At 32.9% G+C, this 12,241-nt stretch overlaps 1 protein-coding gene across 4 annotated transcripts in view; it reads left to right on the plus strand.

The window, feature by feature from the left end:
- The window catches only part of PSME4 (proteasome activator subunit 4), a 96,366-nt gene that overhangs the window by 51,951 nt on the left and 32,174 nt on the right, over positions 1-12,241 (plus strand). For all 4 annotated transcript variants that reach the window (XM_027966831.2, XM_015094386.3, XM_060412198.1 and 1 more), the window contains 8 exons: positions 230-325; positions 7,463-7,518; positions 8,423-8,479; positions 8,687-8,742; positions 8,837-8,935; positions 10,338-10,400; positions 10,674-10,769; positions 12,031-12,162. In XM_027966831.2, the coding sequence (XP_027822632.1) occupies positions 230-325; positions 7,463-7,518; positions 8,423-8,479; positions 8,687-8,742; positions 8,837-8,935; positions 10,338-10,400; positions 10,674-10,769; positions 12,031-12,162 (655 nt within the window). The remainder of the gene's footprint in view (positions 1-229; positions 326-7,462; positions 7,519-8,422; positions 8,480-8,686; positions 8,743-8,836; positions 8,936-10,337; positions 10,401-10,673; positions 10,770-12,030; positions 12,163-12,241) is intronic.

A 12,241-nucleotide genomic window follows, 5' to 3' on the forward strand; every position in this document is an offset into this window, starting at 1 on the left:
TATTTAGATTATTTAAATGTAAGTAGGTCTGATATTATCAGTAAATATCTGTTTAATTACCTTGTACTATTAAGTGAGTAAACTGAAAATGTTCATCACTTCTATGGCTTAATTTTGTATATTCCCACTTGATAAAGTTCTTGTACTTCACCTTAGACTCTGCAAGGCTTTTTGTTAAATACAGATTTGGAGTCTTCTCAAATATGAAAATGGTTTTTATTTCTTCTAGAGATGATGTTCTGCAGAGTCTGACTATAGTCCACAACTGTTTAATTGGCTCAGGAAACCTCCTACCTCCATTGAAAGGAGAGCCGGTTACTAACTTGTAAGTAAAGAGAACTATTTTATATTTTTGCTATCTTGCCATTTGGCATATATTTTAAGACTTAGTCACATAATGAGTCACTGGTTCTGTTATTGGTTTGTTTCTGTATAACTTTAACCTTTTTGTCAATGTTAGGCTAAAAATAACTGAGGCACAGTTTAGGTCTATAAACTTTAGGGCTTTATTCAGATTTTGCATATGGCACTAGGATCGAGTAACTTCTAGTGATAATCAGTTGTAAAATATCAACTTAGAGCTAGTAAGTCTGTTAGGTTACTGAGTTAATTGAGATAAATTCTTTTTAAAAAGAAAGAAAAGCACTTTTTTTTTTTGGTCTATCACTGGTAAGGATTTTGTAGCAAAAAACCTGGGGTAGTTTATTTTTAATAAAAATTTGTTCTCTGTTTTTCATTGATGTTGAACCTTTGAGACCCACCAAGTTGCTTTTATTAATTTAAGTGCTTTTCAGAGTATTATTTTGAATGAATGCCTTGATTTAGTCCATTGTCAGTACTACCATTTAAGTTGAAAAAATTAAAATGAAAGCAGCAATATCCAACTTGTAGGTCACTTACCAAGTAGTAGATGCTAGTCTCAACATCCCATCTTAGATCATTTTCTCTGAACTCCAGTATCTCATTTCTGAGAAAGTTACTGAAAATCACACAAAAATAAGGAAGGAACCCTTGCCCTCTGAGAACACAATGGGAGAATTATTTGTTGATTTTGCAACAAGAATCTTAAGCTTCAAGGAGTGGTTTTAAAATGGCTTGCTTGTCTTTCCGTTTCCTACATAGTCATTTGGAGTCATACTTTATTCATAATTCCCACTTATTTCACTTATCTAAAAACTGTTTCCAGGTACTGAACTTTTTAGATTACTCATTAGATTTAAGAGGGAGAAGTAGGGTCATTTCAGGTAAGGAAATCAATTTTAAGTTTGTCTAGAAATTTACTGAATTCTTTTAAAGAACTTTTGTTTTTCATCAAGCTTTATAGTTGATATAAGAGCAACTTTACCAAAATTCATTTTTTCAAGAGATTTTATTTAAACACTGTTTTAAAGTGAGAGACCTACAGAAATGGTTTTGATTTTCCTGATGCTCTTTAATAATATATAATATAGTGAGAACATAACTTAAGGCTAAGGTGTACCAAAAAGCTGCTTCACACATCAGTTGATTATATCAGTAAACTTAGTTCTGCTTAAACATGTTGAGAAGGGTGGTCCTTTAATTCAGTAGTTTTGTCAGAGAACAAAGGCATGTACCTTTTGTGTATGTAATTAGAGGACTCTTTAGTATTGAATGATGAATAGGATACATTGCTGAAGGGTCAGCTCAAAAGGCTTAGAGATTTCGGTTGAAGTTCATATCAGCATAGAGCCAAGTGCTCTATGTTAGTAAACTGAAGCAGTCTTTATCCTCTCCGACTAATGTGCGTCAGGACGAAAGTTCCATATATTTGGTTATTACAAAGCTAGTTAGATTTGTATGTAGTGAAATGCATTTTCAGTAAGGAAAACAGTGCCTAATTATAAAAAGTATATTAAGACCCCCTTTACTATACATTATAAGCTATAAAATTGACATATCCATGTAAAATGAATATCCCTTTATAGGTTTTTTTTTCCAGGAAAGATATTTTAGACTTAAAAGTTTAGGGACTTCCCAGATGATCCAGGGGTTAAGAATCTGCCTTCCAATTAAGGGGGAGTGGGATCCATCCCAGGCTGGGGACCCGAGATCCCACATGCCTCGGAGCTGCAGAACCCATGTCTCTCACCTAGAGAGCCTTCGCCGCACCCAAGAGCTCTTGTGCCATAACTAAGACCCAACACAACCGTGAACAAATAAATATTTGTTCAATGTGTTGTGTTTTAGAATTTTCACTTAGAGTAAAATTTTAACATAATGTAATGAAGTAATACAAAATTATGTTAATATAAATATGGTTATAAATATAAAATGTTTTCTTGTATATTTAATAGCACATAGTAATGAAATAAAATATAAAACAAGGAAAACTTCAGTCATTTTAATCCTTGAACGATACACATATTTAGGGTTCTTTGTAGTTACATACCCACTCAGGGTCATGATTATACAAAGGACAGTCAGAGATGAATGAGCATTTCTTTGCCTTTGAATTATAAGAAAAGAGAGTTTGTAAAGTCTTCCCTGGGCTTGAATTAGTTTGTAACAGAATTCTTTTTTTTTTTTAAACCAACTTCTAACTGGGATCACCTTCGTCTGAAATTTTAATTTATTTTGGCAATGTGTGAGTTTTTACATTGACTTTATATAACATTTCACCTTTTTTTTGCAGATAGATAGTTTTCACCAAAGTATAATAAAACAAAGTTGGCCTTTTAAATTTCTAAAATGCTTATCCTGATACGGTCAATAATTATTAAAATCTCTTCAGTGTAAATTGATTTGAAAGAACTAATCAAATAATGTCAGTTGATGGTGCCATTGTTGTGTAATATTAAATCATACTGCCTAGTGCGAAGAACGAAGATCTACAGCATAATTCTTGGAGATGACCAGTAGCAGGTCAGCTGGAAACTAGGAGACGAAAAGAACTCTTTATTTTGGACATGAGTTACTCCAGAGGAGATAGAATAAAATGTACCTAGTTGGGGAGAAAAGGAAACACGTAACGGTGACCAGTGCTTTAGTGTAATGCCTAAGATGTCTGAGGAAGCCACTCCTGTTAATGTCAGTGACTGTGGTAATTGGCTGTGGTATTGTAGGACATTATGCATTTTCTGAAATACCAGACCAATTTTTGGAAGCATCTAGCAGCTCAGTTCTTTTTAAAAAAAAAATTAACCTTACATTTTTTCTTGCATAAATCTCAGTTAGGTAAAATATTCTATGCTTTAAGTATTTTTTGTCAGATCACTTATTATTAAGTTTGTCTTGCACATATATTAGTAGTATTAGTCTTCTGGCAAATTGCAGCAATAAAAAACCACAAATTTAGTTCAGTTCTGAATTTTCCTGTAAGGAACTGTTAGTTCCTGATAGAGGATATGGGATGGTCTCAAAACCCCACTGTTGAGGGAAATAGCTACCACATGTGAAAAACAATTTTCTGTGCTATATAATTATAGAGATTGAAAAAAAAAATAAAAAGCTTAGATGAGATGAGGTGATTGTCCTAAGTATTAAATACATACCTAATGGTATCTACATTGTACTTTTTGGCCTTTCACATTATAAGGTTACTAAGTATCTTGTACATACTATAAATTTTACTGTTTCAAAGGATGGATGAAATAAGGGCCTTTGAGGGTAATAAAGAGTAAATTATTTTAGTTCAGTTTGAAATTTTAACAGTTTTGTCAGATACCAAGGTTACTGAATTAATCTTAAAATGTGACCTCTATTTTGCTCTTGGAACCTTTAGTTAATGATGTCATAGAAATATCTGTGATATAATTTATACTCATAGTTCTGCCTTTAAAGGTGTGGAAATTGGATTATGTCTTTTCAGGGTCATATAGGAATTTTGGACACTTGCCTTTAATCCTCAAATCGTCATTAATTTCTCCTTTTGCAGTCCATTCTTTAGACTCTTTTAGGTCTAACCAGCTATCGCAGGATGCAAAAAACTAACATCTATAAAAACAGGGTTACTCAAGGTAGAGGAGTCATCATTTTTCATCTCAAATATTTCTTCTTTACTTTGTGCCCCCTTTCCTCTGATAGATCTGTTAAGTCATTCTTAGTTAAATCATTCTTAGGATCTCAGCTTTTACTAACTTTTCACTGGAAAAAAAAAATTCATACTTAAGGTCTAAGAGTTGAGACCATTTCATGAATATGTGAAAGGATGTGTTGTTATGCGCTGAGGGGCAGGGCTAGCTAACCTCTCTTGGCACCTCCAGGAAACTACCCAGCTCTGCTGGGGGAGCTGCACACAGAAAAGGAAACAGTTACTACTCCACGGTGAGTAACCCTGTTTTCTCCTTATTTCACCTTCTGACTGTTTTCATTGATTTTTAAAAATTTGTGTGTCAGACATGGAAGTAGTTCTTAGGCTCCAAGTTAGTTTTAAACCTAGCGGTATGTAAGGTTCTCTTTACTTGGCAAACTGTCTCACATGGTAGAGCAAGAGCCAGCCTTTGATTTGTGTTTATAGCTATTGCCAGTGCCCAGGATTGAACAGGATAACAGACAAAGGAATAGGTCAGTTGTCTGTTGTGAAACACTTGTTACCTTGAGGGGAGAAAAAAAGATCTGTTAGTGGCTTGGCTTTTATACCTTTTATGTTTGTTTTCATTTGGGAGGGGAGGGATTTGGGGAAGGGTAAGCTGTTCTTCCACTTACAGACAGGAAGAATTATTGTTTGCAGTTGTTCTGTGACAGTTCAGCTAGCTTTCATATGCGTATTTGATTTGTATTGTATATTTTGTTTTTATGTTATTGGTCATTTCTTCCTTTTCCATCATCCTTTCTTTCCCACCAGTGATTATTTTCATAGTTCTACTCTAATCAGATCTAAAGATTTTCATCCTGTGGTACAAATAACATAGTTGTAGAAAACTTTGTTTTTTAAGTGGTGCAAATATTAAACACATTTTGTTATAAATTAGATGGCTTGGTGGTACTGTGTAGTTGCTGTGATCCTGATCTAACTTGATTATTATTGTATAGTTAATATTATTTGTAATATGCTGTGTTGAAATTATTTGTCAGAATTTTATTTTTATATTACTGTTTGTAAAAATGAACCAATGAATGAGTAGAATGAATTTCACTTGAGGTGGAGGAGTCATGGTATTTGATTTAAATTATATGTATTGTTACTATAGTATTTAATCAGAATGCAGATCTATAATTGTTGATGGCACTTTAAGTCTACTTGGCAAAGATTATGTACATAACTAAAAGTTACAAGAGCAGTTTTAAGTATGGGAGAGTACAGCCCAGCACACATAGACTTAAAATGTAGTAGCCACAAAGAGGTACAAGTCTTATTTGAGTAATGGAGAGAGATTTCTTTTAGAAAATTCTTCTTTTAAAGAAAGATCAGAAGAAATATTTAATATAAATATTTGTACTGAGAAACATTCAGTGTAAAAGGTGTCAGTACAATCAGTTTAATTAATCTGTTAGATAAGGGATCAGTTAAAGCTGAATCTTAGATAAATAAGCATAAAAGAAACTTGAGATGGATAAAAACAAATAAAGCTGAAATATATGTCTAAACAGATGCCTTCTATGCACTTGAGATATGTAAGATGTGTTATAATTCAGGTTTTGAAAGGAAAAGCTGAAGCCATTTTAATTTAAATAAACTACTTAAATATTTTCCATACAGGTTGATATGTTTTTAAATAATTGTGTAATAAGTGATAGTATTTTTCCAATTTTCTGATAGGAAAACAGTTCAGACTGACACATGGATTTTTACAGTTAACATCGGGACCCTTAGATGAGACTTGTTTTTAAATGTGGTTACAGTCAGAAAGGCATATTAAAAAAACATTTCAGATTCCTAACTGATAGCCTTTTGTTTGCTTGTGTGTTTGATACAGTACGAAAATTTTCAGGATAGTTTATTGTAGAGATTGCTTTTAAAAAACTCATTTGTTAAGAGTAATTTTGTGACAATAATTAGAATGCATGCTTGGTTCAATATTATGTGGTACTAGGTATGGGTTGGGCAAGGTACAGTTGTATTATGTTTATTAGCAGCAAGGAGGAGACCTTGTGATAGCTTGTGACAAGTACTTCCCCTGCTCTGTGGGGGTGGGGATTAACAGTTTTATGCCTAATGCTCGTGACTATTTGAGCACAGCCTTTTCTCTTTCTTGGCGAAATCTAATTTCAGTAAAGATGCTGAACTCCCCTTGAAGTTTACTGTGAAGGAATCTGATCTTATTTTTTACTGACTAGACTCTGTATGCATATATATTTTTCAGTCATACACATTTTTACAGAATGTTCAAGTTTGCACGCTGTTGCCAAAAGCTGAAACTTCATGGAGTGAAAACAAGATTTTAAGACCAATTTGAATTTGAACTTGAAATTCTCTGAAAAGCAAATTAACATTTTATGTTAAAAAATATTACCATTCTTTGTTATATTCTGTAGATTTGGTTTTGAAACTTGAGCCAGTACAGTTGCCGTCCTAAGCACTACATCATGGCCAAGAACGTAGTTAAATAATTGGGTTTTAGTAATCTTAATGTTATTTACCTGTTTAGATAAACCGCAGAATCCATAGCAACCAATTATTAGGATAGAGATAACTTAGTTCAACTTAAAAAAAAAAAATACAGTATCGGCGGGGGGTGTTGATTTAAAAATAGTGTTTTTCTTCTTTACAAGTAGTAGTTCATGAATTACAAGCAATAATTATAAAACTTCTATTTATTACTAATTAGCCCTATATAGGATATTCTTATCTCATGTTTCCTTAGCAATTTGCTCCTTTCTTCCTTTTCTTAGAAAGTATTAAAATATTTGTTTATAAAAAGTTATTGAATTGAATCATATTTTGAAATAAAATGTTTTTCATTAAAAAATTTATATTTCAGATATAAAAATTCATATTCCCCAGTAGAATCTGTCCTTAGGTACCTAAAATGTGACTTTGAATGTGGTATTTTTACATATGAACATCTTCAGAAGTAGTGGTATTTTATTGCAGGTGTTAGGAGAGATCACTTTAGCTGGTTGTAAGAGGAAGAGTGATGATTATCTAAAGACGCTTGTCTGCTATATATTTTACAGTAAAATTTGATGGTGATTTTTTTGGTGTTTATTTTAACCATTATTATAACATTGAAAGTTTACTATTCCTTGTGTAAATGTTTATCATCAGTCTTAAGCTTTTACACTTGTATATTGAATATCAGTGTTATGTTCATTTGGGCAGTGAATTCCACCCCCCCAAAATCATTACATTTAATTAACATTTTTTTAAGATGAATAACACTGTACTTACTGAAACAGATAGACCATTAGTCTTCACAAGGCTAGAGTAAAGAATTGAAGTGTTGAAGATGAGAGATCTGTGTTAAAGATGATCATCTAAACATTCTAGCAATGACATTTTTCCCTTTAAACCTCCTTTTTGGTATTGTTAATAAATACAGGCATTCTTGTCTTTATACAGGGTACCAAGTATGGTGTCCTTGGAAGAGACAAAGTTATATACTGGACTTGAATATGGTATGTGAATCCTAATCTGAGTAAATCTGTGTGGATTATTTTTATCAGTTACTTTATACAAGTTAATTTTAACTCTTTTACAATTCTGTAGTTACAACTTTTCTAGTCCTTTTTATATGTAAAGTGAATATTAATTACACAATATTGTCTTTGCTTTTTCTGGAGAAAGTGGGAAATTATTAGATAAAGAAGAGCCATTAAAGGGTACCTGCTTTCCATGTGCGAAGGGAGACTTCCATATATTGGAATGCTCATTTATGGTTACAGTTGTTATTCTATACTTGAGCTAAACCCTTATATATTCAATTTATGCAAAACATTTAGCATTAATTTAATGTTCTGAATCTAACATTAATTAATTTAGCACACTTCCTTATTGCTGGATTAACGTTGGAGTTCATTGCATATATTAATTAATTAGATGTAATTTTTGTTTGTTTGATTTGGTCACCACAACTGATTAAAGAATCTTATGCATTTTTGGTCCGTAATTAGTGACTAGATCCTTTGAAATACTGGCAAAGACAGTTTTGTCTCCCTCCTCCTTGCCTGCCTAATAATAAAGGTTTATAAGCAGGTTCTTGTAACTGTGCAGGTTTTAAAAGATATTCTGTATCATGCCAAGTTACTAACCAACTATGATAAAGACAGATCCATTTTTTAAAATTTTTATTGGAAGTATAGTTGCAATTAATTTACAGTGTTGTATTAATTTGAAGTGTACAGCAAAGTGAATCTGTTACACATATGTATCTACTCTTTTTAGATCCTTTTCCATATACAGACCCATTTATTTTCTTCCTGGATACATTATCTCTTCTTGACATAACTGCTAATATAAACTTCAAAGTTCTGGGCTGCATTCAGTGTGTGTAAAATGCCTTTTCTCATTTTTTAAAAATAGATCTATCCAGAGAGAACTACCGAGAAACAATTGCTAGGGTCATAAGGAAACTTCTTAGTAAGTACATACATGTATTTAACTAATTTTTTTTTACTAAGTATATAGAAATTTTATAGCATATGTGCTTTTACTTCACCATTTAAAAATTATAAATGGTGAGAATATCAGGTGGTGAGTTTTTTTTTTTCCGTTCTTTTCTAGTATATCAGGAGTCCTATGCTAATTTAAAATATTTTAACAAAAATTCTTTTCCTCCCATTATAGACCACATACTTAATAATTCAGAAGATGATACCAAGTCCTTGTTTCTTATCATAAAGGTACAATTGTTACTTACACAGTTGCATGGTTATTAATATGACCAGATTTGATGTGACAACTCATAAATATAAAATCTGAAATTCTTTGGCACAGATTATTGGAGACCTTTTGCAATTCCAAGGATCTCACAAGCATGAATTTGACTCTCGTTGGAAAAGCTTTAACCTAGTAAAGAAATCAATGGAAAATCGGGTCAGTATTTTCACTTAAAACTCAGAATTTATTTTAAAGGTATATAATATTGATATAACCACCTAATTTAGCATTTGTTCAGCATACAGAGGAAGTTTCTCTGTAAGTAAAAATAGTAGATTTTCAAATACTATATCCTGGCATAATCAAAAGGATCCTGGAAATAAATATGTTTTACTGAAACCTCTTCTGTCAATTTCCGTACTAGTCTCTGAACTCTCAATGGCAATTTGGAGTATGATAACTTGGCAACCGCATTCTCGCTATCATATAAGAACCTAAAGGAATGAAAAGTAGGAATTGCCCATAGGCGTGGATTTAAAGCATTGTGTTTTATTTAATCTTAATTGGTTCTCCAGGAGATATCAATATAATATCTCCTGGGAGCAGGGAAGAAAGAATAACTTAAACCAGCCATTTGATGATCATAGCACAGTTCTTCATTGGGAGACTTTTTTTGGAATTGGGACTGTAAAGGTTTTACGAGTTTGTTGTTTAGGCATGGGGTACTACATATTTTAAACAAAGAGATTGACATGGGAAAAGGCAAGGAGATGTACCAACATGGCATGCCTTAGGGAACAGTAGTTGTAGGTAGGAGTGGTAGGAGGTAAACTAGGTCAGTTCTAGTTTTGTCCCAAGAATGTGCTCCAGTTTTACATTCAGCAGTGGGAAAGTCCTTAAAAGTTCTTAAGTAGATCTGATGTGAATATTGAAAGGATGAACATTCAATTCAGTGGGTTTTAAAAAGCTCTGCCACTGCTGTAAGAATAAGCAGTAGGCAGACGAGCCTGGAAGTCAAGAGGCTTTAGTAATAGTTCAGATGGGAAAGCGTAGCCTGCGCTAGGGTGGAGGTAAGGGGTTTTGAAAATGAAAGAACTGGTGGGGGCTTGATAACCAGTTAGATAAAGGTGTAAAAGAGGAATTTGGGTTCCAGACTTCTTCCTTTAGTGACTGGGTAGAAGATTGGGGGTAGGGAAAAACTTAAAAGATAATTTTTACAAAAGTAAAAGATGTTATATTCTGTAGTAAACATATACAATTACCCAGAAAGGCTATTTATAAATGTAGTAGAGTCAATAAATTTTCTTAGGGGCTGGTGTTGTATTTATAGTATTGGTATTGTATTTGGTTGAATAAAGACCAGCTGCACTGCTCTCCCGCACATGGATTTATTAATAAATCATCAGAAAAAGTGGGTGTTGGATGAGCTATTAGCCATAAAATTAATAATATATTTTTAAATATGTCTCATTATTTTAGAAGAAGTGAAATAACCTCCACTCCCCACAAGCCCTTCCTGTACCTTCTTTGAGCTAATGTTTTTGTTAAGGGATTCGGAGGACCCCATTGTTGAGGCATTCATGGAAGATGCTCAAGTGTTTGCCACTCTGTTTTTCAGCTTCATGGGAAAAAACAACATATCAGAGCACTATTGATTGACAGAGTAATGTTGCAGCATGAGGTAAATAGCTTTTTAAAATCAAGATACCTTTTGCGGGGAGGGGCATGCCTTGCATGCGGCTTGTGAGACCTCAGTTCACCAGCTAGGGATTCAGCCTGAGCCACAGCAGTGAAAACCTGGAATCCTAACCACTAGGCCACCAAGGAACTCGCCGTGATGACTTTTTTAAAATGACAGTTTTTCAGATACATATTTAATTATTGGTGTTATGTCATAATTAAATGAACTTTTATTAAAAACTTTGAGATTTTATTTAACTGGTCTCTTTTTTAGCTGCGAACACTAACTGTTGAGGGTTGCGAATACAAAAAGATACATCAAGATATGATTAGAGATCTTCTTCGTTTATCTACAAGTTCATACAGTCAGGTAAGGCTAGTCCAAATACTCTGGACGTGTCCCCCTCTTACCCATTTTGTAACACTCAATCTAAAGTATCCCCATTTTGAGGAAAGGATAGTTAGGGAGTTTGGGAATGTCATATACACACTGCTGTATTTAAAATGGATAACCAACAAGGACCTACTATAAAACACATGGAACTCTGCTCAGTGTTACGTGGCAGAATGGATACATATACATGTATGGCTGAGTGCCTTGCTGTCTACCTAAAACTGTCACATCACTGTTAATCAGCTATACTCCGATATAAAATAAAAAAATTTTTTTAAATTAATATCCCCATTTTAACAAGGAGATTTAAATAATTTATTAGCATCAAAAGTTTGTTTTAAATTACAAATGTATGCAAATTAGTTTTGCTTCTCTTTTTAAAATAACATTTATTTTTGCTGTTTATAATTGCTTCTCAAAATTTTTTTTTGAAAAATATAACTAAAGTAGATAATGCTAATGTAGCTAGTATAATATTGATACCACTTAAATCATATTATGAATACCAGCCTTTGAAGGCCATATAATTCTGTGGCATTATGCTCGAGTTTAGGAAGCTGATGCCATGTGAGTTTGTGGAGTGCATCCTATTAGGTAGCATAGGACCAAAAATTCATAAGAGATTTATAAATAGCCAGTGAGTCTATAAATTAGGAAACCAGTCTAACCCAGAGATTTTGCCTGAAGTATTATTTTTAAAAGTTTGAAAAATGTACAGTATATTGCTTTTTACTACAATGAGCTATTGTTCATTACTGTTTCATTCATGGGTTATGAATTTATACTGAATCTTTTGTTTGGGTTCAAAATATGTGGCCTATACCTAAGGTTTGCATTAAAAAGTTTAAGTTGTTTTGTGTTTTGGAAAGTCTTTGATTTTCCTTATGTAGACACAAAAGACAGTCTGACTTTTCTCATTAAGAATAACTCAGAATAAAAAGTTTAATAGTCTGCTGATTATGTTACTGAACAAATGCATATCGGTTCCGTTCAGTCTCTCTTTTACCAAAAATGATTGAACGAGTGTAACTTAAACTTTAGATGTAGTTGGTGGTAGTTTGCTTTCCTTCTGATAAAAAGATTATTATTTACTCATTTTTGTTATGTGCTTTGGTATATTTTTCTGTTATCACAACAGCATGTAAATTACTACTGCTTTGTTTTAATCATTCATATGGAATTTTTTTTGTAGTTTTTCTACTGTTTAATAAACATCTATTCATAATTCTTTCTTTAGGTCAGAAATAAGGCCCAGCAAACATTTTTTGCTGCCTTGGGAGCATATAACTTCTGTTGCAGAGATATCATTCCCTTGGTTTTGGGGTTCTTACGACCTGATAGACAAGATGTCACTCAACAGCAGTTCAAGGTACAGTGTTTTTGTTTTTACTACAAAATTTTTCAACTGTGGAGAAAAATTGAAAGAATTTCACAGTAATGGAATTGCT

The sequence above is a fragment of the Ovis aries genome, chromosome 3, assembly GCF_016772045.2.
Source record: "Ovis aries strain OAR_USU_Benz2616 breed Rambouillet chromosome 3, ARS-UI_Ramb_v3.0, whole genome shotgun sequence".
NCBI classification, from domain to species: Eukaryota; Metazoa; Chordata; class Mammalia; order Artiodactyla; family Bovidae; genus Ovis; species Ovis aries.